At 41.2% G+C, this 25,849-nt stretch overlaps 1 protein-coding gene across 5 annotated transcripts in view; it reads right to left on the bottom strand.

Moving 5' to 3' along the window:
- GRIK2 (glutamate ionotropic receptor kainate type subunit 2) overlaps window positions 1-8,390 on the bottom strand; it is a 638,721-nt gene extending 630,331 nt beyond the window's left edge. Inside the window, exons 1-2 of one of the 5 annotated variants that reach the window (XM_019643649.1) lie at window positions 8,223-8,384; window positions 2,623-3,029 (exon numbers count right to left, since the gene is read on the bottom strand). In XM_019643649.1, coding sequence (XP_019499194.1) covers window positions 2,623-2,737 — 115 coding nt within the window. In that variant the 5' untranslated portion in view covers window positions 2,738-3,029; window positions 8,223-8,384. Of the gene's footprint in view, window positions 1-2,622; window positions 3,030-6,645; window positions 6,664-7,483; window positions 7,950-8,222 lie in introns of those variants that run through there. The other 4 variants (XM_019643650.1, XM_019643651.1, XM_019643655.1 and 1 more) reach the window with 4 other exon arrangements.
- Window positions 8,391-25,849: the final 17,459 nt, after the last annotated feature.

Here is a 25,849-nt window from a genome sequence, read left to right on the forward strand (position 1 = left end):
ATACCCTGAGCTGGGCTGCTCCCTGTTCCAAAACATGGTGACAGGGGACTTGAGGGGGAAGGTGACAGACGACCACAGCACAGAACCTGTGTGGGTTGTTTCTACCACCTACAGGAAGGGGAGCTGGGGCAAGCACCCGCTGGGCTCCACGGTTGCCATAGCACCGTTGTGGCGACACAGGGCCCCTGGCCGCTGCTAGCCACGCCTTGGTGGGTGGGGGAGGTAGAAAAAGGGGCTGGATGCCACTTCCTCAGCAGAGGCGGTGCCTCCCAGGGGCAGCTGCAACATCACCAATTCCCACCCCTTCACTTCCAAGGAACGGGGCCAGGAACTAGGCTCTGGTTTGCCTCTTCAGCCACAGTAGGAAATAACCTTTCTCAAAAGTGGCTTATAAGCGCTCAGCCAACCATTCCCTCCACCCAAAACATGTTTTCACCAGAAGAAAATGAAACTCCCATCATTGCATCAAAATAGCCCCAACAGGGAAAATGTCCCAACGTTACAATGTACACAGTCCTTTCCCACAACTCAGGACAGAAATCAGGGGAAATGGATTTCCACGTGGAAGATGTTTGAAGTTAATGGATAAAATAACAGGCTATTTAGAAATTGGGCTGTTGGGTTAGGGTATCAAGGCACTGACTGGTGAGAATGGTCTTTACCTACTCCCTTATTTCTTAAGGAGATTCTTAGTAAGGTTTGGTCTAGGAAAATGTATTTTTGTGTGTGTGTCAGCTCTTTTGGAAAGCTGCTACACACTCTGCCACAGTTGCCAAGATTTTTAATATGAAGATATGAAATGATCAGCGAATGTAACAATCTAATGATTCAGCAAATATTGTACTGCAAGACCAGAGCAGCGATAATTAAATCTTTAGAGTATTGGTTGCAGTTTTCTGGCTCCCAGGCTTCCTTTCTTCTAACCCAGTCTGCACACACACTAAGACACAGTCATTCACAAATACACTTCAGAAGATACCTCAGTATTTCAAATAGGTAGGTAGGTTGTACTACTCAAAATACTGGGCAAAACAAGCACAGTGTAGCACTTACCGTGATTGAAGCAGAACAGCTGAATACACACATTTCCAGTGATATAGGGACCTGTTTAATCCGATCCAAAGAAAAGCATTCCTGTGGACGCTTGTTGCTAAGAGCAACATGCTTAAGTACCATCTAAAGGCATGAAGAAAGCAGGAAAACTACTACAGTAGGAATCCAGTTATAACCCATTGTCTTTTTTGTCATTAGGAGCGTGGGAGAAGGGAAAGGTAGGGTTCCCTTCTTTTAATATGTGAAAAGCATTCTTACCCTGGTTCCACAAAGCCTGAGAGAGGATAAATTTTATCATTATACAAAAAGCACATGGGAACAAGGAAAGAGAAGATGCTGTTGACATAATAGGGGATGCAGGCAATCACTCTTTGATTTAAATTTGACTGAGTGATTTAATGTATCTGCTTTTATCTCAAAGACACATATTCAGGATTATACGGTTTCCTGCACTCTGGTTTAAATCCACTTGAACTGTCAAAGGAGGCGCCCAGTGGAAGCATTCACCCGCTTGGCATTCTTCTCTCTCACTCTTATCTACTTAAGGGAACTTTCCTGACTAGTTCTGCTCCTACTGAAACTCCACTGACTATCTAGAGCGGCTCAGCATTGCTCACACTTCATTTCCTCCAAGCAAACCTTCAGACCAGTGTTTCCCCTGGAGCCCCACACTTAGATTTTCCTTCGAGCTCTAAGGAATCCCTGATTCCTCAGGAAAGCAATAGATTTCCCTAATACTTAACTGCCAGCTGGGCGTTTATCATGCCACAGTGAAATAAAGATGTAGACTTAGACTCCCAAACACAACTACTTTCCTCCCCACACACCACTGTTAATCATTTATTAGTCCAGGACGCGCAGTGAGAAAGCAGTGAGAGGACAACTCACAAGTTTAAAAACAAGCAAAACCCCTTTTTTAGGACGGACGCTACCTAGTTCAGCTGAGCAGCAGCCTCTCCTTGCTAAGGGGAGCCTTCAATCCTAAAACAATATTAAGAGCTTTGTATCCCTGTAAAGGTACCAGGGGCTGGAAAAGCGGTGAAATTAACTGAAAAGTGCGTCTGATGACAAAAGAAATCAAAAGGTTAGCGCCTTTCACTTGTGGACCTGTCCGGGTCCCAGGCAGGAGCGCACGGACACCAACTCGCCAAAGAGTTACCAAGTTATTAACTCATCAGCCCTGCAAGCTGAGAGGCGTGTAGCATTAGCCCACACCTCCGTGCGGACCTCACAGCCTGCCGAGGCCGAAAGGCTCCGGGGGAGACAGAGGGGCGCCAAGGCTGCCTGCCCCCAGCGTCACTAGCCGCTCTATGGCAGGCTGCTATGGGGAGGTAATGCAGCGACCACTGGCACTCACTTCATGCTCTCGCGGTTAAATGTTTTTAAACGAAAAGAAAAAAAAAAGAAATAAAAGGTACAAGGCGGTTCTTTAAAACCCCGGGAGGCAACAGAGCAGTGAACAGATCGGAATGCATCGAGCCCACCCGCCTGGCAGAGCGAACCCGCCTGTTTACATCCGGCAGCCTGGGCGCCAGATACGAGGGGATGCAGCGAGATGGGGAATCTTACCAAATCTTAATACATGTGTGGTTCCTTGAGAATATCCAATCCACATTAAGCAGAGCAGGAGTTTAATGGTGCGCCTGAAGACTGGATTACTTAGAATCGGAGAAATAATCTTCATGGTGTTTCTGCGTCCACACGCGCGGCACCCACTTCCCGGATCTAGCGTTAGGCTCCCGGTTCGGGTAGGAATGAAGATGCGTGGAGTGGTGTCCGCAGGCACGATCACGGCATGGTCACAGAGAGAGGAAGGAGTCTCCGCTTCCCAAACCCATTAGCAATCGCTGCATGTTCTTCACTCACTGCGCCAAGGAGCAACCTTCCACTGCAAGGGATGGTGGGACATCCATGTTACTCAGGGAGCATCCGGGAGAAATCCAGCACGCACACCCAGAATGTCCGGCCGCGCGAGCCTGGGGAAGCAAAAGAGGAGGAAAATCAATAGGAAATCCAGCCTTGGAAACCGCCGAGGTGTTGGTAGGGAGCCCCAGTCCCAGCACAAAAGGCGCTTTGCTCGTATAGGTTTTGCCAGGCCCTATTCCACTGCACTGCTGCACAGCTTCTGACGTGAAGCCAAGATTAAGTGAGAAAAATTGAGATAGCTGCTTGCCTCTTAAGGCTCCCTGCCAGTGAGCTTCCCTATATGTATTATACAACCGATCTGATGGCCCTCCTTGAGTTGCAAGAAAGAAGTCGCATTTATTTACGTGGGGGAAAGTGCTTTTATTTTCAATAAGATTTTCCCAAGAATGACTGGTAAATGCAAGCGGACTTCTTACAATCAACTGATAAATTTTCATAAATGACAAGCTAAGCCAAAGTGACTTTGCCTAGGAGTTGTAAAAAAGGAAGTGCTCCAAGACGAAGAAATTTACTGCAAATATAACTTCTGTTTAGGTTTCAAAGGGGTCTTAGTTATACTTTTTAAAAATTTTGTCCAGGAATGAATATAGATTGGCGTGCCATTGGAGAGGTGAAGATAGTCATGTAAAACTTAAGTGGGACATTCTTTGATTACTATCCAGGAATAAAAATAGATTTCTTCAAGTGTCATTTTAGGAGGGAAAAAAATATTGAATTAAAATGAAGGAATCATATTTTCCCACCCATTTTTAGCTCATCTAAAATAACTGTGCATATATAAAAAGACAATGATGTTTGAGTTGGCGCAGCAAGCTCCAAAAGCTTCAATCATTTATGTCCCAATCTCTTCTCTCTGGTGTGTTGAATATGTTTTCCTTTAAGAGGTGAAATATGGGATCATAGCTTGAGCAACACTGTCACAGTTTCATCTAAAAATGCCTTATTATTTTCTAGTGTTCTGGTCAAAATATTTAGAGTCCCTAGGCAGTGGCTCTCTTGACTTTCACAACTAGCAATTTATTCAAGAAAAAAGTACAGGAATATATTTCTATTAAAATAAAATACATTTTATTGTTGAAATAGGTAATATGCTCTCCTCCAGGCATATAGATAAAAATAACCAATCCTGATATTTCATATTAGTAAGTGAAATCAAGATGGATAGCAAGAAATATATTGCTACATATTAATAGTTTGAAGAGATCAAGGGCACAAAAGGCAAACTGCACAAAAGATATAAACTGGCCTATATTTTAAAAATTAATCTTTTTCTTAACCAACTAACAGGGTATAGGCTTAACCTTATGAAAAAATATAAAATCATATCTTATTTGAAGAATATCTAATATTTAAATAATGAGTGATATGAATACTATTTCCTCCAGATAGCAAGAAAACAATACAATGTTTTCATTCCATCATGATTCCTTCATTCTATTTTTTTCTTAAGATATTATAAAATGCTTGTTTGAAAATAAACCTACATTTTGCAAAGGCATTAAGTGAGCATTGATTTTTTTTTTTAAGATGGAGGCATTACTGCAGTGTCAAAAATAAGTATCATGAATGGCTAGTTCTGCAGTGTAGCAGGCAATTCAATCAAATAATTTGACTATTTGAGCACTTTAAAAGGAACACCTTGTGCTAAAACCAAGGGTATCTAGCGACTCCTTCAGTCCATGTTTAAAATATCTCTTGTAAGACATGTACAGCCCAACATGTTCTGTCTTGTATTTGCTGTCTCATTTATTCCATTCTATTCTTTTTACTTTTTGATCCTAGCAGAGATAATCATGACTGCCAGGGCAAAAATATTCTTTTTTTCCCCATCTGTCAATATAATTGATACTTACTACCTGAAAATAGCATGTTCTGTTGTGACTAATCAAAATACTGCAATTCTACAGTGTGGTTCGCATTTAATGGAACTTGAAAAAACAAAATGTACCATAACTCCTTGTTCATGTACTCTGTTAACATAATGGCATTTGACATTACAGTTATAACTTGTCTACTTAAAACTAGCATTCTAAACTATTTAGTTTTTGTGGGACTATTTATTGAATGTCTTGTTGGCAAAGTGAAAGATCAAGCTTCCAGATTCATGAAGTTCTTACACAGTAAATTAAACAGTAAAAAGTCGATCATAATTTTTTGTTTACTATTAATTGGTCCCCAAAGAACCAATTTGCACATATGCTAAATTAGGTTCATTTATACCCATCAATTCGTTCTAAAGGCTTCATTCAACAACACAGACAGCAACTCTACCTGTCCAATTGAACTTCTGCAAGACAGAAGACGACCTTTCTTCAGGACCGTGGACAGCGCTCCAGACACCGATTCATTCTGGAGTAGTACATTGATAGTACATTGAATGGGTAATGTACCATTTGAAGTGACAGTGTGCATATTTCTACTACACAGAGCCTGTGAATTTGAATTATTACATTGTTCACATTGCCAAGGGGTCTATTTTGTCAACTGTGTTGTGTGTATATTTCAGTGTGACTTACTGGGATTGCCTGGCATACCCAGGGTGTGCTAATAGTCCCCCCTTTCCAGGGCACACTACTACAAAAGCCATTTACATGAACTGAGTTCCATCCTGAGCACAGAACTACTTGTTTCCCGGTACACACACACAAAAAAAAATGCCTGAAAGACCACCAAGAATTCAGAATATTGACTAACATACTGTCAATGTTCAGTGGTTAAATACATTTCTAAAATGTACAGTTAGTTATTTCTTCAGAATGCTCCACCTCCAGATTTCCATCTGTTACAATGCTAATCAGATTAACTCTCATTCTTTCACATTAAACGTCACTCACTCCCAGGCAAAAGCAACAACAAAAACCTTAAAATTACCTCCCCAATACTACAACAGAATGATTTGGTAGTTTAGAAGATGCCTATAGTAAGGCAATTTTGAAGTTATTACAAGTTGCTCCCCGATACTGATACCATACATCATAGTTCTGAGATATATGAAGGATTAATAAAAATCATTATCTAGTATTCACTGACCAGATTTAACTCTCTTTTAAAAATTGTGTCACTTTTGTAATTTGCTCCTTTCTCAAAGATTAAAAAAATACCACTATTCCGTGTCAGGTGATCATACATATTTAGTAATAGTGAGGTTTACACCTCTTGTTCCATGGTTTCCTTTGCTTTTTTTCTCATTTTAACCACATGGCAACCTTTATTTCTAGGAGCCAAAGCTCTATAGGTTCCAAGGTCAAAGCAGAGATGACAAACTGCAAATGCACACATACATGCACACACAGAGAGGAGCTGTGTCTACAAGTAAGACTAAAAAAAAAAAGCAGAATGCTGATATGAAGAGATAGCAAGCCTATGATAAATTAGTGAAGAACAAAATGCATATCTTGTTCATGCAAAGCTTGTTCCAACAACAACAACCAAAAGCCATTAGCTTCATCTTTCACTGTATTTTTATATTTACTGACATAATGACCTCTTACTCTTGGGCACTATTACTTGAGAAGCAATTTTATTTTTCTTTTCTCCCAGTGAAAATGAATCTTATTCTAGTTAGCTGCCACCTGCTGGGGCATGTACAAATGTGTAATAATCCTTACAGCACAATGTTTAAAAAGACAATGCCTATACCTTTTGTAAGAAACAGCAAATACATACCCCAGGACAACCTGAATTTCAAAGGTGTTTCAAAGGTTCTTCCATGCCATAACTATATTTAAATTTTTCACATGGAATTCTTTGTAAGAATTCCACTTGTCACCGAAGTCCTGCTGTTACGTGACATTTGAGAAATCTCATCTTATAGCAACACCTGACCCATTCCTCCATGCATGTGGCCTGCTGTGTTGCAGCTAAGCTAAAATAAACAGCCTGTTCATCCACGGTAGTAGAGGTGCCAGAAAATAAAGTCAGAGCTGATATCAGTTAAAACCACACTGTTGCATACTCGCACTTCGCTCTTCCTAACTACGAACGCTATGCTATGCAATCCCTTGCGAGTCTTAACACATATCAGCTGTTCAACCGACATTCTGCTGCATTGATGATTAATGACATTCAGAGTTTTAATTAATTTTTAGAGGCCAAAAAGAAGCATCTCTTAATTAAGAAATTGAACTGGAATAATTTACATATTCTGGAACTTTTTTTTCTTATTTCAGATTGTGCAATCTTCAATGGGTTTAAAAAGAAGAAAACAAACAGGTAAGACTTCTAGGCATCACTTATTTCTCCATCATCTTCCTTTGTGCGTTTCATTTTGTTTGTTTAACTAATGAGTTCCTAGCCACTGGAAGCTGCCTTGGTGGTGGCAGAAATGGTGTCTATAAAAAGTTATAAGGTAATGAACTCAGACAAACCAAGATTGAAATATCAATACCTATCTTCCAGCAAACTACAGACATAATGACCTGTAGTTTCAAATTAATCAATCATCTCCTGTGAAATGAAAATAATCATTAACCCATAAGGTAATTTCTAATGACACAATACTTACAGTATGAAGATGAAGGAATGATAGAAGGTAATCTGTGTGTTACCAAAAGTATAGTAAGTTTTCTAATATCCCCTGTTTCCAAAATTGGAAATGATTACAAGGAGCCTCAGCTGAGTCCTGTTATTTAGTAAAGAACTCATTGAAGGTAAAAATACCAGGGGATGAGAGTCGTTAAAAGTTCTTGATGTTTATGATGCACCCTGGTGATACTACTCCCCTTACCCTAATGGGACGCCTTCTGAGTTTTTTCAGAGTCTCTCAATACTGGCACTGGTTAACATGAATGTCTGTACTTCCTCACCACGAACTAGGGAGCGGGGTTAATGGCAGAATGGGCGGATGGAAGGAAGGCTGGGGAGTTCATCAGACTCGCAGGCAGATAGATGCACGGCTTCTTGCCATCTGTTTCTCTTCTCCTCGCGTGAGTCCCAGTAGCGGAGGCCACTTCCTGACACGTCCACTTATTAAATTATTTTATATGGAGAACGCGAGCGCCCGTAGCCAACCGAGCCAGTTGCATCCTTGATGGGAATTGGCTGAGGCCAGCGGGACAAAGCCACTCGCAGCGAATCGGTCTAGCGGGCGGCCGGTGCGCACCGGGCTCCGCAGCGCTGCTGTTTGCTTTCTTCCTCTCCAGAAGGAAGATGCTCCTCGCCCAAAACCGGTCTCTCCGGTCCTCATGGGAACATACTCCTCGGGAGACAGCCCAGAGCGGAGCCCACCCTGGGGGAGTCCTTACCTTTCGCTGGGGGTGAAGTGGGAAGAGAGGGGGATGGGTGGTCCTCTGGGAGGAGCGGCGGGAGGAGGTCGGGCGGGAAGTCCCAGGCTCCGGGACAGAGCAGCGCAGCCGCGGGCGCCGAGCGCGAGTGACGGCGGCGGCGGAGACGGAGACCGTGGAGCAGGAGCAGGAGCAGGAGCAGGAGCAGCAGCGCAGCAGCGCAGCAGCACAGCAGCAGCAGCAGCAGCAGCAGCAGCAGCGGAGACAGACACGCCTCCTGGCGGGGGATCCTCGCCTCTTGCTTTAAAGGCGCCACGCTCCTTTCCCCGCAGCCCCTGCACGCTCCGGGCCGCCGGGGCCAAGAAGGCGCAGCGATGGTCCCTGGACCGCAGGAGCAAAAGTGCGAGAATTCTGGGCGCCGCTAGACTTGACGTTATGAACCCCCCTCCCGGACTTCGCCCCAGCGCACACCCCCGCCTGCTCTGGGATGGGCGGACTGGGAACGAGATGCTCGGTCAGGGAGTGATGCAAATCGTCAAGGAATTTGCCTGGCTTTGGGTGGTGACAACACGGATAAGGAGCCCGAGCACGTTTTGTTCTGGGTGGTGGCTTTTATACCTCTCCGAAACCATAGCAACGAAACTTCTCTGCTGCCCGCATTTGGGGAGCAGCTGGTAGTCTCGAAAGTAGCCCTCTTAGTCCAACTACTGCCATTTCCCCTACAGGTCTGCGGGAAAGATCTTGACCTGCGCCTCACCCCCACCTCCACCCTTGTGCAAGCGACCAGTACTCTCCCCTCACGCTGCCCGACCCCCTTAGAAGCCTACAGTCACGGAGCCTCTCTCCCTGTCTCCGTTTCTGAAAACAGAAAGGGACTTCTCCCTATGGTCGGAGGACTGACGGGCGGTCTCTATAATGGCAGACGCCTCCTTTGCCCTCAGGTCCCTGAACTCCCATCCCAAACAATTCACAGAAAGAAGTTGGGTTTGAGATCAGGTGGGCGGCCAAACTGGAGGTCGCAGGCTCAAAGGCTGGAGAAAGAAGCCTGGGGAGCAGTCTCGGCCTGGAGGCCTCCCATTCAAATTCTCTAAAGGACTTTTTAAAAGGCCCAAGGAGGGGAGGAGCGCCTAAGTCCCTGAGTCTTCTCACAACTCTGCTTCCAGGGAGGGGCCACCGGCGGCAAGCACACCGGGCTTCCTCCCCACTCCCCACCCCCGCTTCTCAGGTGAAACGGTTGGCTTTTGCAAACAATCCCCGATTTCCGCTCCTCTGGGTTGGAAAAGTCAACATCAATTCAATACCGTTGCTGTTTTGTCCTGGGCCCTACAATATTAACTAAAGCAGAGATTTTGTAAGTTGCCCCCAGAGGAAGTTAGCGAGCAGTGATTCTCGAGGAGGTTTAAGTGAGGCTGAGCAGGAGCAGGCAAAGCACGCTGGGCTAGGAGTCAATTTTCAAACGGGCTGCATAAGGGGCCAGGTGAGATCCTGTGGTTCTGCCGAGTGAGTCCTTGAGCAGCCCTGATCTTCACTCTCTAATTCCAGAGGTCGTCAGTAGAGAGACTCTGCGTCCCCAGAGACCAAGTTGTCTTTGCTGGAGACAAGCATCTGTCCTTTTGTTGCTTGCTTCCCTGCGGCCCTTGCCAGAGCCTGGCACAGCAATTGCCACCCTCCACACCCTGGGGCTAGTTTGTGACCCAGCCCAGCCCTGAAACACACAGAGACTCAGTCCTGCCAAACCCTACCCGGGTCTCAAGCAAAACCACCACTTCAGTCACCACTCCTGGACGCCGTGTCCATTACGCGCCTATTGAGCAGGTCCCTGTGGGAGATAGTCAGGACTTACAGAGGCTAAGGAGGGAGATGAGTTAGCGGCAATGGAGAATCCGTTAGTCATTTAAAGATCCCCAGGGTGGCAGGGAGGCTCCCTTAATTAAGTCAACAGAGGCCTTGTTGTACCAAGTAAATAAATAGTCAATGACTCCATTGTGCCTCATGGAGCAGGCAGCACAGACGCGTGACCGGCTCTGGGCGCCTGGGCTCCAGCTGCTGTGACCTGCAGCCTAATGGGCCCTCGAGGCACAGCCAAGTTTGGCCAAGCCCAGAAAAAAAACACCCCATTCAGTCCCATTCCCCAACAGAAGTAATGAAGACAACTTGTCTACTGGCGAAAGACGCTCTTCTTGTCATCATAGGACCCACCCTCGCCACTTATAGAGAGGAAGGAGCAAAACGCTGGACACGGAGTAGATTCCAGTGCAAAGTGAGCTTTGTTTTGTTGTGACTCTGGGAGTGTGGAACAGGGAGTGTGAGTCATTTGACTTGAAGTGTTCAGCATAGGTTTGGCATGCAGTGGGTGCTGAATGAAAGAATGAGGGGATTTACTGGGATCAACCTTCCACTTTCCATACTGTTGTTGTCCCCAGGGACCACATTGTATCCAGGGAAGGAGAGGTTTCAAACAACTTCCTCTAAGTACTATGGGTGTTCTTAGAACCAAGTCATAAATCTCTTTCGATAGCAAACAGGACACACTTATAAAGAAAGAAATAATAGGCTCTAGCAAGGGCATGGGGGGCCAAAAGGAGAGAGCTGGGAGAAAAGTGGAACAAATCAAAATTATGCATGTTGTGACAAATTCATTTCCTCGACAACAAAATGTAATCTGGATTCTAATGAGAAAGAAGACTAATAAGGGAGCATTAGACTATATACACCTACTTAACCCTTCAAAATAAAATTATCCAACACTATAAAGAGATCTTTTCCATAATTTATTTCAGGATTTATGAGGTTAAATTTTAAGGAATCATACCTCAGTTCTTTTTGGGCGAAGCTTTTTCTTGTCTATTCCCAGTCATCTGTAAAACTTAATCTTCCGTCTCTCAGAAGGTTGCTGAGTCTCTCAGCTAGAGTCTTACACATGAACCACCTCTGTGTGTTCCCTTTCTTACCTCTCAAAGTGCTCTTAGAATATTAGCAGTTCTGGGATTCTGGCTCCCAAGGACCTAGCAGGGACCAATCTGACTTCCCTAGCTTACTATCAGGTTTTGCTTGTTTCTTTGTTTGGGTATGGTTTGTTTGAGTTGAATGTAGACTTGGAAGTCATTATTTTGGATCATTTACTCCACTGCCTTCATTTTAGAAGTGATAATAAACCAAAATGAGAGCGAGGACTTGCTCAAGATGTGGCAGAACTGAGACTGCCTTCTAGTTGTGTAGAGCAGCATCAGGCTGTCTCCTATCATCCCCTCCCAAAACCTAGACTCATACAAAGTTAGGACTAAGAGAGACCTTCCAGGACTTCTACTTCATTTCAGGGTCACAGACCTTTTACTCATCTGGGGAAGAAATGTAGACATGTGCACAAGGCCTCAAAAGTTTGCATACAATAATAGGAGATGCACATGTGCCCTGAAGCCCAGTGTGAGCTGATGAGGAGTCCCAAGACCCCAGGCTAAGAATCACCAATCTAGTCCAACAACATCGTATTCCAGATGATAAAATCTAAACCAAACAGGAAAAACTCAGAGTCGCAGAGTAGGCTAAGGAGAGTTCCAGAGCTGGATACCGGGTGTCCTGATTCCTACCTGTCCCCATTCCTCCAAGTCTTTGTAGCTGTAATTGCACAGAAAATACACTAAGGTGTTACTACTCCCTGCTCAATGGCTTTTTCTCTCAAAATAATTAATATCTGCATGTCAAGGATGGGGTCTAATATTTATTCCTGAAATCTCCCAATATATGTATTGAGTACATACTATCTGTCAGGAGCTGCTCTAGTACGAGCAAGATAACAGTGAATGAACTGAATAATCCCCTGCCCTCACTGAGTTTTCAGTTTAATGTCCGGAAGATAGACAATAGCAAATATACAAGCAAATATATAAGATATCACATAGCAAGGAGGGTTTTAGAGAAAAATAAAGCAGAGTGAGCAGAACAGGGTATGTTGGGAGGACAGGAATGCGGCCAGAAGTCATTTTACACAGGGTGGATAGGGAAGGTCTCCCTGATTAGCTGACATTTTAATAGAAATCTGAAGAAAGTCAGGGAGAGATCCATCTGCATATTTTGAGGATGAAGATTTCAGGCAGAGAAAAGAGCAAGTATAAAGGGCCTGTGGTTGGAACAACTGTAAAGCTCCTAAGGAAGAGCAAAGAAGCCAATTCTTAGAGAAGAGACAGAGATTAGTAGAACGTCCAGCTAAAGAGGGGCAGAGAGTCATGACCTAGGGAGTTTTGGATTTTTCTCTGAAGACAACACAGAGCCATGGAGGGGTTTTAACCAGAGGAGAGTGAGTGAGTTGCAAAAGTAGGAGGTGATAGTTTGAGAGTTGTTAATGATACTTGAATTTAATATTATTGAGAGCATAAATCTTTTGATAATGATAAGGTCTAGGATCTCATTGTTAAGTATAGCCACTAGCCAGATGTGGCTATTTAAATTTAAATTAATTAAAATTAAAACCTATTTCCCCAGTCCCACTAGCCAATTCTCTAATGGGCAGTAGCCACATGTGACTGGTGGCTACCATATTGGGCAGTGCAGATATAGAATACTTCCACCAGCCCAGAAAGTTCTATAGGACGGTGCTGGAGGGAGTGACTCTGGCTGTGAGTGACTGAGGTAAGTAGAGACCAAGATGGCTGGAGGAGTAAAGGTCAAGGGATAGAGGCCAGGGTTATTAGAAGTATTGTTGATGTGGGTGTTCAAATCATCAATAGTGGTCATAGGAATAGTTCTGGTGGGAGTGACAGTGAACAGCCAGTATCTTCAAGGAATGGGCTGGAAGTAACACAGGTACAGAAGGGAGGGTTAACAAATGGCGGAGCCTGATGACATGAACTTTAACACCCAAGGGTTTTAGGAAGGAAAGGTGGACAGTGATATCTGGAAGTAGCAAGAACACCTATTCCATTGCCCAGTGGCTGCCCAGTGGCAGTAGTAGAGAGGAGGAAAAACGGCAATCACATGAGAGGTCTTCAATTCTCTGAAAGGAAAATTCAGAGAAGCTGCTGAAAGGCTAAGAGTTCCAAGGGGAAGGTGGAAAGGTTTTGGATTTGGAGATGTACATTAGCAATTTGGAGATGAGACGTGCCACAGGATGACCTGAAAGCCCCAGGCTTCTTGTAAGGACTGATATAAATAAGGATAAAAGTCAAGTTGGGGTTAAGCCTAATTGCCTCCAACACATATTGTGGAGCTGAGGCTGTGTTACTTGTGGGGTGGGTGGGTAGAATTCTTCTGGGACGCTGCTTTTACATCTCCTATGAAATGTGTGGGTCAGGGAAGGTCATTATTGCCAGACCTCAGAACCCCCAAGGCTTTTGCCTGCTACTTTTCCTGGAGGAGATGTCCATCCATCCCTGAGGGAGGGAAGAATAGAAGAGAGAGATCTGAGCACCTCCTGCAATGCACCTTCTCCATCCCACCAGGCACCTAGACATACAATTGATCCTCCTTATTTGGATAATGCCATATCCAGACTGAACAAGTCTATGAGACCTCCAGGTCACCTTAAATTGCTAAATTGTTTCTATAGCCAGTCCATTGCTTCATGTGTAAATGTTTCTCCACTCAGCATCTCTCTTATTTATTGTACCCAACTTTCTCAGTGGCAAAATCTACTCAGTCACTTCACTTTTGCCTAGACTCCTGAAGTAGTACCAAGACCAAAGGACTCCTCAAGTACTCTGTTTTTCTGACTTACAAATGTTTGAGTGTTCCAAAGATTCTCATTCACCCTTCCTACCAGTGTAAATTTCAGATTCTTGAGATTACTTTGTACTATACCTTCTATCCACCTCACTACTGCTACCTCTTCCCTCACCAGTCTCTAACCCTCCAGTCCTACTCTAACCCCTGGCTAATCTGTTTATTCTTTTAGTAAGTAATTATTGAGTACTTACTGTGATTCAGGGCAATGAAGTCAACACAAGAAGAAGAAAGTAGACAATGCACCTTGTAAGATATTTCTATAGGCACATGGTAACTATGATATTCCTGCTTCTATTTTTATAGAAAACACTTATACAAAAGCAGGAGCATATTGGAAGTATATGCACAAGTGGCATCTGTTAGAGAGGCATTGCACCTGAAAACATTTCTCACCTGATTCCCCGTCCCACCCCCAACAAAGGAGGGCAGGAGCCATGCAAAGGCAATGAAGATCTATAGGAATGGAAAAGTGGACAGGGTGAGATGACGAGATAGACAGTGACAGTAGTACATGTTCCCACAAAACACAGGATCTGAATTTGTCAGATCATAAGGGACTGCCAAATACAAATCCTCAAGTTCATTCCCCACCTACCCATCATCGCTACTGTTTCTTGGAATTTTACTGCAAGGTTTCAGGGGAAGAAAACTCTTATTTCTGTAAGTCCTACTCTATTCTAGGAACACTTTCACATATCACATATAATTTTCTTTGAATACACTTATCAAATGCATAATTCCTATTTTAAGGATGATAAAAATAAAACATAGAGAGGTCATATAACTTGCCTGTGGACACACAGCTAGCGAACACAAAACAAGGATTCACACCTTTGTGGTTTATTGTTCTTGCTGGTACACCAAAAGAGGCAGGTGGAAGGAATAAAGTCATCTCTGCCCCAGCTCTCTCTTATCCCAAAGGGTTTCAGATATTGTTACTAAGCTCTAAGGGATAAAACCCTACAGTGTCGGCTGGGAATCTGGAGAGCTGGAGAAAATGGAGAAACTCAAATTATGCAGGTTTGCTCTGTCAGCAACCCTTGAGAAAAAGATTTGTCTGGAGCCAGAAATCAGAAGCAGCTGCCTCTCAGAGGGGAAGCCAGCTCAAAAGCAGGCAGAGGGCTCTTCTTCTCAGCTTTTATCAGAGTCCAAGGAAAACCCCAGAACTTGACCTGATCCTTTAAGAGTGTTCTCAACAGAATCTAAAGGATATCCTTTGCCAAGAGCACAATTATTGCAGTAAGTGAGAACTAAAGACAAAAACACTAGTAATAACCCTTCATCCATAAGGATAATACCTTCCGCGTTATTCTTTCTATGAGAGAATCTATACCTTCCAGCTATATACTAACTTTCTGACTATGAAACTGTCCAGCGCTTTCCAAAATGGGAACTGGAGATGATTTCTAAGAACATTCTCTCCCTGGGTTGTTCCAATGATAGGGCAGGGTTCACTTGTTTATGTCACAGGATTCAAGCAAACTTGGTAAATGGTTTTAGAATGTCGAATAGGGCTTTATATTTATTTTTCATTCAGTGCACCAAAACATTCTGATTGATTCAGTTCATCATAAAAGAAGTCCCTGGATAAAGAAGTAAGACTTTTTCCTTAATGGGCCCTGCCTGGATAGGTCACCCATGCTGTAGAAATCTGTTATGGAGGGCTTTTAGGAACTGACTGGGGTGCCGATAGATTTTCCTCCTCTACTTTAATGTAGTGATTCTAATTAGCAGTTTTCCAATCTCTTATTGCAGGCGAGCCCAGCTTCCAGGGCTAACGTTCATTAAGGACGCAGACACCGCTGACCACCTACCTTTCACATTCCTTCCTTACCAAAGTATTACACAGACTGCCGTATCGGGGCTGCCATGGCCTTATTTGACACGCGCTGTTGGAAAGCACACAACAGAGGTAATAGAATTCAGTTATGGTTTTTAATTCTGCAAATTAATGGATGAGGCATTAAGTTTAAAATGAAAAGGAAATGAACAGAGAAGAAACTAGAATACAAACGTGATCACATACTCAATACTAATGGAAAGTGTGAGATGGAAAAATAAACTTTTATTTTGCAATCTGTTGCCCCAACAAACTTTTAATATATAACTGTTTCAATCTGCTTCCAGATCAGTGTCCCTTCATAAACACATGTTAAATTTGAGTACAAGGAGATGAACAATAGCAACGCATCACTTAACTGCATCAATATTTTATGTAGTTGATCATGTAAAAATCAGAAGCAGATTTAGCCTTCTCTGTGAATTGTAGGGACTAAAGGTCTGTTGACCATATTTCCACTTCACAAACAGAGCTAGCCAGCTGAGACTTATTTACAAACTGGAAATGTGGTCAAACACTGTCCCTGATCTTTTATTTGCTCTTCTCGGCTAACAAATAGATAACTTTAGAGTTACTTCTACAGTACCAGATACATATGTAATTAGGAAAATAGAAAAAAAAAGAAGAATCTGTGATATGAAAACAAATGATGTCTGAGAATTAGAAATTGCTATTTTGGTGGATAAAACAGAACAGTAATTTCTATAGTATTTTCCAATATTCACTCATTGTATAGCAACACAGAGGTTTTGTATTTCTATGTGTTTCACTGTATTTATACCACTATAATAAATGACTTAGCAATCAAGATCCAATGTCAGAAGCCAGAATTATTAAAAATGGTCTCAGCTGTAAGGGGGGTAGGGAGAATCTAGGATTTGCAAATCTATTTTGTTTATTTCTCCTCATTCTATACTTATAACAACCACTAAAGAGAGTCAAGGATATATTCTCCTCAGTTTATAAATGAAGACCAAAAGGTTCAGAAGAATTTTATGGCATAACACAACAACAACAAAAAAACACTGGGCTAAGAGTCCCACCAACTGGACCTCTATTGAAATACATATAATGTCTTGGTAATTCAGTTAATTCCTGTATGCTTCTGCTTTTTTATTTGTAAAATCTGGAGCAGGAATTTATTTTTAAAAATGAGGTCTCTGCAATTTAAAAAAATTGATAGTTTTTTCACAGAACCATGATATTACAGTCACTGGTGTAACAGCAATAATACTTAGGCCTCCAGACTTTGACCATTATCCAGATGATGAAACAGATCTGAAATAAAAAGCTGAGCTGTCGAAGATATATAGTTCTTTGCTATCATCCTTCATTCAAAGTCATCAGAAAAAAGCAACTTACAATCTAACTTGAAAATAAATCTTTGCACAAAAAAATAAATTTTCTTCACTTAGCAAAAACCACTAAAAATACGAACTTAAAAATTTGATGCCTAAAGTTAATGAATACAGGAAGCAATGCCATAATAATTTTTTATAAACATGACCCTGATTAAACTCACTCAGTATTTGGACCCAAGTAACTAAACAGCTCTAAAGAAAATTATACAACTGAGATGTACTGGGTTGAGTAGTGTCCCCATAAAAATCCATGTCTACCTATAACCTATGAATGTCACCTTATTCGGAAATGAGTCTTCGTAGGTATAATCAAGTTGAGATGAACTCATATTGGATTAGAGTGAGACCTAACTCCAGTAAGAACTGGTGTCCATATAAAAAGATGGAAAATCACACAGAGGAAGAAACACCATATGAAGATGGAGGCAGTGATAGCTGAGATATATCTACAAACCAAGGAACACCAAGCATTGAGAGCAACCACTAGAAGCCAGGGAAGAGGCTTGGAACAATTGGTTCCAGATGGAACCAACCCTGCTGATACCCTCATTTTGGACTTCTGCCCTCCAGAACTGTGAGATAATAAATTTCTGTTGTTTTAAGCCACCCTCTTTGTGGTACTTTGTTAAGGTAGCCCTAGGAAACGAATACTGTCTAGCCAAACAATAACTGTACATTTCAACTGAACTCTCAACACTGACCCGCAAGTTTGCTCTCCCACTCTTCCATAAAACAATTTTGTATCTCCTTCCTTCTTCTCCAAAACCTCATCTCAGCTTATAACATACTTCATTCAAACTCAAGACAAAAGAAGCCATCTGATAGGAATTCTTTTTTTTTTTTTAAGTTGCAGAAAAGGAGTTTATTAGAAGTAAAAATACATTTCAAAGAAGCAGAAGCGGGCCCGAGCAGTAGAGAATGGCTCAAGGGCCGTTATTAGAAAAGAAAGTACGCTCCAAAGAGTTTGGAGTGGGCCGAGCAAAGGAAGCTCAAAAGGCCCAAGGAGGCCCAGGACCAGGGCCAGAGAGTCATTATTAGGAGAAAAAGTACACTCCAAAGAGTTTGGAGTGGGCCCCGAACAGAGGCAAGGCTCAAAATGCTCAAAAGGCCAGAAATTATTTCATCACCCATCAGCAAGTACACTCCCCCATTACCACCTGTTTCCATATTATTACACATTCTTCATCTTCCAAAAGATGTCATGATCCTACTTTTTCTTTCAAAGGTTATCATATTAAGAATTCAACTCTGGGTTCCATACTCTCTTAGATCCCAAGCATTTTTATCCTATAGTTTAGCATATCTTTCTTAGGTAAAAATTAAAAAAAGAAATAACTTACCATCCCATGTCTCTCTTCAACTACAGTTCCATTTCTTCTCTCATCTACAAAGCAAAAGTTCTTGAGTCTTCTGGCCTTGTTTCTATTTTCCTACATCACCTGTTTGATGTACTCCATTTGGGCATCTATCTTCTCTATTATACTAAAGATGCTCTTGTCAAGATTACCAGCCTGCTCCATGTTGCTCAGTCCTGTGTTCCTGTTTCTCTCTTTATTTTCTTGATTTCTCAAGAGCATTTCACACTTGCAGATCAATATCACTTTCTTGAAATGCTTTTATTATTTTTGTTGTTGCTGTCCTTATTACTTTAATATTTGTTGTACCACATTTTTCTGCTTTTTCTTTTCAGTCTCCTTTCTTATCTTGCTCATGTCTAAATGTTGGAGTAATTCAGTTTTAGATCTTCTCTTATACGTCTAAGTGAATTAATCCAGTGGCATGACTTTTAAATGCCATCTCTATTCTAGAAACCTAAAATGTTTTATCTTCAATATTTATTTCACTCATAAGTTCTAGACTCTTATACTCAATTGCATTTGAATGTCTAATAAGCAATGTCCTGAGCAGAACTCCAGCTCCACCTGAAATCTTTCAGTTTCAGTCTACCCCCATATCATAAATAGCAGCAACATCTACTCGACTGTTCAATTCAAAACCCTGAGTCAATTACGATTCTCCTCTTTCTTTCACCACCATTCCCACAGTGAATTTATCACCAAGTCCAATTAGCTGTTTCTCCAAAATATATTCAAAATTCCCCCATCTCTTCATGCATGACTTTGCCATGCCTTTCACCCAAGCCACCATCATCTCTCATCTAGTCCAGTGCCATCACAGAATAAATTATATCCTCTCTTTCTGCTCTTGCCCCTGCAACCCATTCTCCACACAGCACCAATGTGATCACCAATGGCACCCCCCTGCTTAAAACTCTCTGATACCTGCTCCACCCAATGAATTTTATAATACGCAACTGCTTATGACGGTCCTACAATACCTATTTATCCCTATAATTTCATTTCCTGCTGATTTCACCATCTTTCACAATGGTCCAGTCACACTGTTTTTTGTTTGTTTACCTTTTTATCTCTATTAAGTTTACTGGAGTGACATTGGTTAGTAAAATTATATAGGTTTCAAGTGTACATTTCTATCATGTTTCGTCTATATATTATATTGCGTGTTTGCCACCGAGAGTGTTTGTTTATTTATTTTTAGATTTCCCTGAACACACTAAGCTTCTTTCGGCCTCATGGCCTCTGCATTCATTTACTCACCATTCCACACTTCCTGTTCCCTCTGCCTGGGGTTCTCTTGCCCTAGATCTTCATGTGGTTGAATTATTCTCATGTTTCAGGTGTTAACTTGTCCAAGATAGCTCCCTCAGCCATCCAACCCGACCCACTACACTCCATCATGTTATTCTGTTTTCTTTTTCCCTGCCATATAAGCCCCTTAAGAGTGAAAACCATGATTTCTTTGTCACTCTACCCCCAGGGCCTGGCATAGAATAGGTAGACAACAAATATTTATTCATGAAGTTTTGTTATCCCACAAGTACTATGCAAAACGTAACTAATTCAATCACAAAGATTTTGTAATTTCTAACAAGTAAAGCACATTTCATAATATTTATCACATTTTTGTGTCCATTAATAATTACTAGTTAAAATATCACAAAAGTAATTTCTCCAAACTTATAAAATCCAAACCTACTTGTTGCTGTTTTGTACAGAGATAGAGTTTCATAATTTGATACAAGGAATAAGAGGATCACTGTAGATGGCCAATTTTCATAAGTAAGCCTTGTTTTGCTAGTAACTGGACAATTCCAGAAGACAGGAATTCCATCCCATTATGCTCAGAAGGGCCAGTGCTTTAAGTGCATATACCAGCAGTGCATTAGCCCCATTTCTTGTCACTAAGACAAAATTATTGGATCACTAATATTCCTATTATTTCTCCTCTTTACCAAGACTACTCGTTTATGACTATTTAAGGCTCTGACAGGTGATTCATATTTAACTTTCTCCCGTAAAATCTGATTGGAGAGTAGAAAAGAAAGAACTATAGTGTTGCTTTGTTCTGGGTCCTTATACCCTTTTGAGGGGGGTATAAATTCTCTATTAAGTAACTTATGTGTTATATACAGACACTCCGTTAGGTGTCCCTCACATTTTATCTCACTAAACCCTTGCAAAACAATCCTTCAAAGCAGGTAGGGAGACTGACTCTAAGGGGTCTTTATGCTGTCAGTGTATAGGTGACTGATGAGCATAGCACCACTTGCTTCTCAAGTTCATACTCTTTTCACTCTATTCTCTAAGGATGAATATGATAACAAAGAAATACCATTTTAAAAATGAAACGTATCCCCACCTGGTGTCTGTCTGGTCGCGCGCTCACACGTGGCTTTCCACATCCTCAGGGAGGCCGGAATCCCTGGGAGTCAATCAATCAAACAATCAGTCAATAATAAATAGTATTATTTCAGATAGGAGGGCTTCTTCTGGCTGTGTACAAACGTTGATAATAGCTTGACTTCACATCAATGCCATCAAGGAGTCTTCAAAATAGTGTTCCCCTATTTTCTATAAAAATGGTTTTATTCCAGAAGGACAACTCTGAAACAGTTTGAAAGTAAACTAATTTTGGGGACTTTATCTCAGCAAATTGTTGCAATGTCTCATTTATGTCAGTTTTTTATACTACTTCATACAGACAACAAAAAACCATTAGGGTTTTTTTTTTTTCCTTTTTCTCCCCTCCCCCTTCCATTTGAAATACCTTTTAAACAGAAAAGAATCCTAACTTTCAACTCCATTGACCCTATGTAAACTCCTCAAGTTCAAAACTGGTTTTAAGTTTGGCAGTTTCTATTGCCTGCAACATAAAGGTGAGGAAAATCTAAGATTAGACCTTCAAGTGTGGGAAAGGCAGATGTAATTGATAGAAAACAGGAGAGGTGTGCCCCAACGCAGTTGAACTATAAAACGAGGACTGGCCACCTTGGGTAAAGATATTTTCTGAGGAATGCAGAATATATATATATATATATATATATATATATATATATATATATATATAAAATTTCTGGTGAAAGCCCTCTTGTATATAATTATATTAACTAATTTATATACATTTTATATACTCCTTAACACAGAATTCGAACACATGATCTGAATATGAACAAAGTAATGGAAATCTAAAACTTTCCAGATTTATATTTACAGAAAAAAATATATGTTTTCTAATAAAAAAAGAATATTTCATAATGTTGACACTTGTTACAAACACATGATAATTTCTGTATCTACTTCTTAACCTCCTCTGTTTCTCTTAAGAGTACACAGATACATACAGTGATTTTTCTCTTTGTCAAAGAAAGTGCTACAATTTCTAAAGCTGCCCATTGAATGTTTCTGAACCATAGCCAAGAGCTATTTCAAAATGAGGACAAATTTCTTTTCTCCCCAGGGACAGACAGCATGATGCTTCCTCAGTCATGCATTCTAAGCCTTTTCTCCTTCAGATCTTGTCTAATCCCAGGCGTAAAAAGACACTTCTTCCACTATTAAAATGCTGACAGCAATCAAGGTGGGAGGAAGTCCATTTTTTATTCATTTCATGTTAAATTAAATCATCTGCAGTTCTGTAAAGATAAATTTAGCCTTTCACTTAAAGAAAAACAAAGAAGAGTTCAACCACTCCATTGGAAAAGAAACTACCAAAATTTTCTCAGATATGGGTCAAGAGCAGGTCATTGTGAATGTAGTTGAAAATAATTGTGACATACATTCATAAATCCTGGCATTGTCTCTATCCTCATCAAACAGTGTGCAAAGAAGGTGCTTTAGATACCAACCGTTATAATCATTTCATCTGCCAGGCCCATCACCGTCCTTGCTCAAGCCTGGTTTCCCCCTCTGTCTTATTTGCATCTGCTATAGTAAAACAATAGCACCCATAGAATTTGTTGTTGCAGAATTTTCCCAATATAGTGTCTTTTTCGTAGAGCTTGAACAACCTGCAGATAAATTCTCACAACATCCTTTCAGACTTCCCACGTGAATTCAAATAGAATTATGTCATTTATATCAGTACAGAGAAACCAAGAAAGGTTAATGTTTCAATACTTTTAAGGAAGTTCTTTCTGCATCATACCATTTTATTTCTCTGTGAGGACAAGAAAATGCAGTTATAGATGGTGATAAGAGAACTGAATCAAATAAGGGTGGATCATATGTGTGACACTGAGTTCAACTTTGCTCTCAGATTATCCCTAACATGCTACAATAGGAGCACCCATGAAGCCACCAACATTCTTCTCCAGTATTTGGATTTTCTACTTATTTAACTTCCAGAGTAGGAGGTGGAGAAGAGGGAAAGTAGATTATTTGCTTTATAAAGAACAGCAGTATTAACTGATAAGTTTCAAAAATTCTTAATATCAACCCATTTTGAAATGAAAATATGAAAAAAAATTTAATAACATTCCTTAACTTATTTTAGTGTTTTTGTTAGTTTGGGTATGAATGTGTGAATGTTTTATTGGATTCCTGTAGCTACTGCAGAATTTTCTCATCAGCACCAAGATGCCAGTTTGCTTCTTGGAATAGGCTTAAATTTTGCCAAGAGCAAGTGCACAAACATTTCTATAGTATTACTGCCTGTCAACAGCCATTCCAGGGCTCTGGCAAAGATAGGACTTCACACAAGGGAAGGCCAAGCAAACCTGTGGATTGAGCAGAAGCCAGGGACTTACACAGGACAGTTGCTAATGAGATGCCAAACTATGCAGCAGGAAGAAACATGGATCTAAGATGTGAAATGAATGAGTAAAAAATGGAGGGCAGACAGAACTCAGGTTTCACACACTGAGGGTCAAGATCTAAGCAGCAGACATGGAGACTCAGACACTTAAAGATGGTACTATCTTTATGGATCACTTAGGACTAATTCTAGGCACCAAGAGACTTGAAGTCAAGGATAGGAATCCAGACAATTAAAGATGGTACTATCTTCAGAACAAAAGCAGAAAAAATGAATTATCTAACCATGAAAGGACATGGAGGAATCTGAAATGCTTATCACTAAATGAAAGAAGCCTATCTGAAAAGGCTACATCCTATGTGATTCCAAGTACATGACATACTGAAAGGGGCAAAACTATGGAGACAATGAAAACAAATCAATGGTTACTAGCAATTAGGAGGGAGGGAGGGATGATGAGGCGAAGCACAGAGGATTTTTAGGGCACTGAAAGTATTCTGTATGATACTGTAACAGCGGATACATGTCATTACACATTTGTCAAAACCCATAGAATGTACAACACCAGGAGCGAATCCTAATGCAGGCATGAACTTTGGGTGATAATAACATGTCAGTGTAAGTTCAGCTGTAACAAATGTACTTCTCTGGTATAGAATGTTGATAGTGGGGGAGGGTGTGTAAGGGTGAGTGTGTGTGTGTGTGTGTGTGTGTGTGTGTGTGTGTGTGTGTGTGTAAGGGTTTGAGAGCATATGGGAACTCTGTACTTTCTGCTCCATTTTGCAATGAGCCTAAAACTGCTCTAAAAACTAAAATTAAAAAAAAAAAACAAGAAGAAGAAGAAGGAGGAGGAGGAGGAGGAGGAAGAAGAGGAGGAGGAGGAGGAGAAGTAGGCACCATCAAGGTCAGAGCAGAATCAGCAGCAAGCTACTTCAGCAATGACCCAGAACATCTGGAAAAAGGATTCAGGCATGTCTGGCTATTCAGGGTTAGGCCCCACTTTAGGAACAAAGAAGAAAGATTGAACCTAGAGTTGTATGATACTGTAGACTCAACTGTGTCCTCCCCAAATTCGTATTTTGAATCCTTAACTCCCAATGTGATGATGTTTGGAGATGGGATCTTTAGGAGATAATTAGGTTTAGATGAAGTCATGAGAGCGGGGTTCTCATGATGGGAATAGTGTCTTTTTAAGATGAGACAGAAAGCTATCGCCCTACCTCTATCTCTGCCATGTGAAGACACAATGAGAAGGCAGCCATTTGAAGGCCAGGAAGGGACCTCCCACCAGAACCCAACCATGCTGGCATCCTGATCTTTCAGTATCCAGAACTGTGAGAAAATAAATTTTTGCTTTTTTAGTCACACAGTCTATATTTTGTTATGACAACCTTAGCAAAATAAGACATCTGCCAAGTCCAACTTCCCCTGTACCAACGCCCCTAAAACCCAATGTAAAATTTGGATATGATAGATACCGACTACACTCTTCAATCCTTGTATACTTCTAGGTCTTTCTATTTTTGCTCCATAGCCAGATGCATTTAAATCTTTTACCAGGTGCAGAAAAAATTGCTGAAGGCAAGAAAAATTATTAAGATATTTACAATCCAATTTGCTTTGCAAATGAGTACTGTTACTCTGGATGAATACCTATTCTTCAGTATAAAACACGTGAAAAATCTTTAAGAATATAAAAGTAACTAAGATAGTGAATGTACCCACAAGCTCCCTTGGCCCTTCTCTCAGTGAAAATGCAAAGGACACATGGACAAATATAATGCTTTATTTTGTTTTTAAAACCCTGCCATTAAAATCACTACAAAGAAGTTGCCCTTTGGTTTTTCTACTTTTAGATTTGCTGAGTAATTCTACATTCATCACAGCCAGTCCCCACTTATTCTGACATTTATTTCCTGAATAACACAGCCTCATCATTAAAATCTATATTCAAAAGTTGCCCCAGTGTTTTGTTTTATTTTTGCTCTTCCCTCAAGGGACAATGATTATTAATAGAATCTGGTGACCTGACCCAGGTAATGGCACATGGAGGCTTTGTGAAAGGTCAATGATAAAGGTTTCCCACGCCCTTCCTGACTCTGGTCAGGAACCGGGGATAGGCCTGTGTGGTTCAGGTCCTGCCATTGTGATGCATTCCATAGGTACCAAGTGATGCACTCACTCCATGTGCTTTCGTCAGTCAGTCGCAGTAAGAAAATAAAACTCTGAAAATTCCTTCTTTAGTGTGATGCCTAAGATGAAAATAACAATAGAAACTAAAATTGAACTCAATTTCAATTAGAGGAGAATCTCGGCATGTCCAGAGGCATTTAAAGAAGGCTACCTGAGGACACCCTAGCAGAGAAAGAGGGTGGGAGCATTCAGGGGCAAAGGTGCTGGTTGGAGTTACAACCAGTAAGCAATTTGACACATTATTTTATATAACACAATGCCAACTTTATAAAGATTTAAAGATAAAACATAGGGTTTCAAAGACACATCTAGATGTCTAAGGCTTCGTCCTAGGTCCTCCTTTAATTTCACTCGTCCATATTATTAGATGTTGTTGGGTTGAAAAATGCAGAGTATGCTCCTTCTACTCCACTACTTCTATA

The sequence above is a fragment of the Hipposideros armiger genome, unplaced genomic scaffold, assembly GCF_001890085.2.
Source record: "Hipposideros armiger isolate ML-2016 unplaced genomic scaffold, ASM189008v1 scaffold_81, whole genome shotgun sequence".
Classification (NCBI taxonomy): domain Eukaryota; kingdom Metazoa; phylum Chordata; class Mammalia; order Chiroptera; family Hipposideridae; genus Hipposideros; species Hipposideros armiger.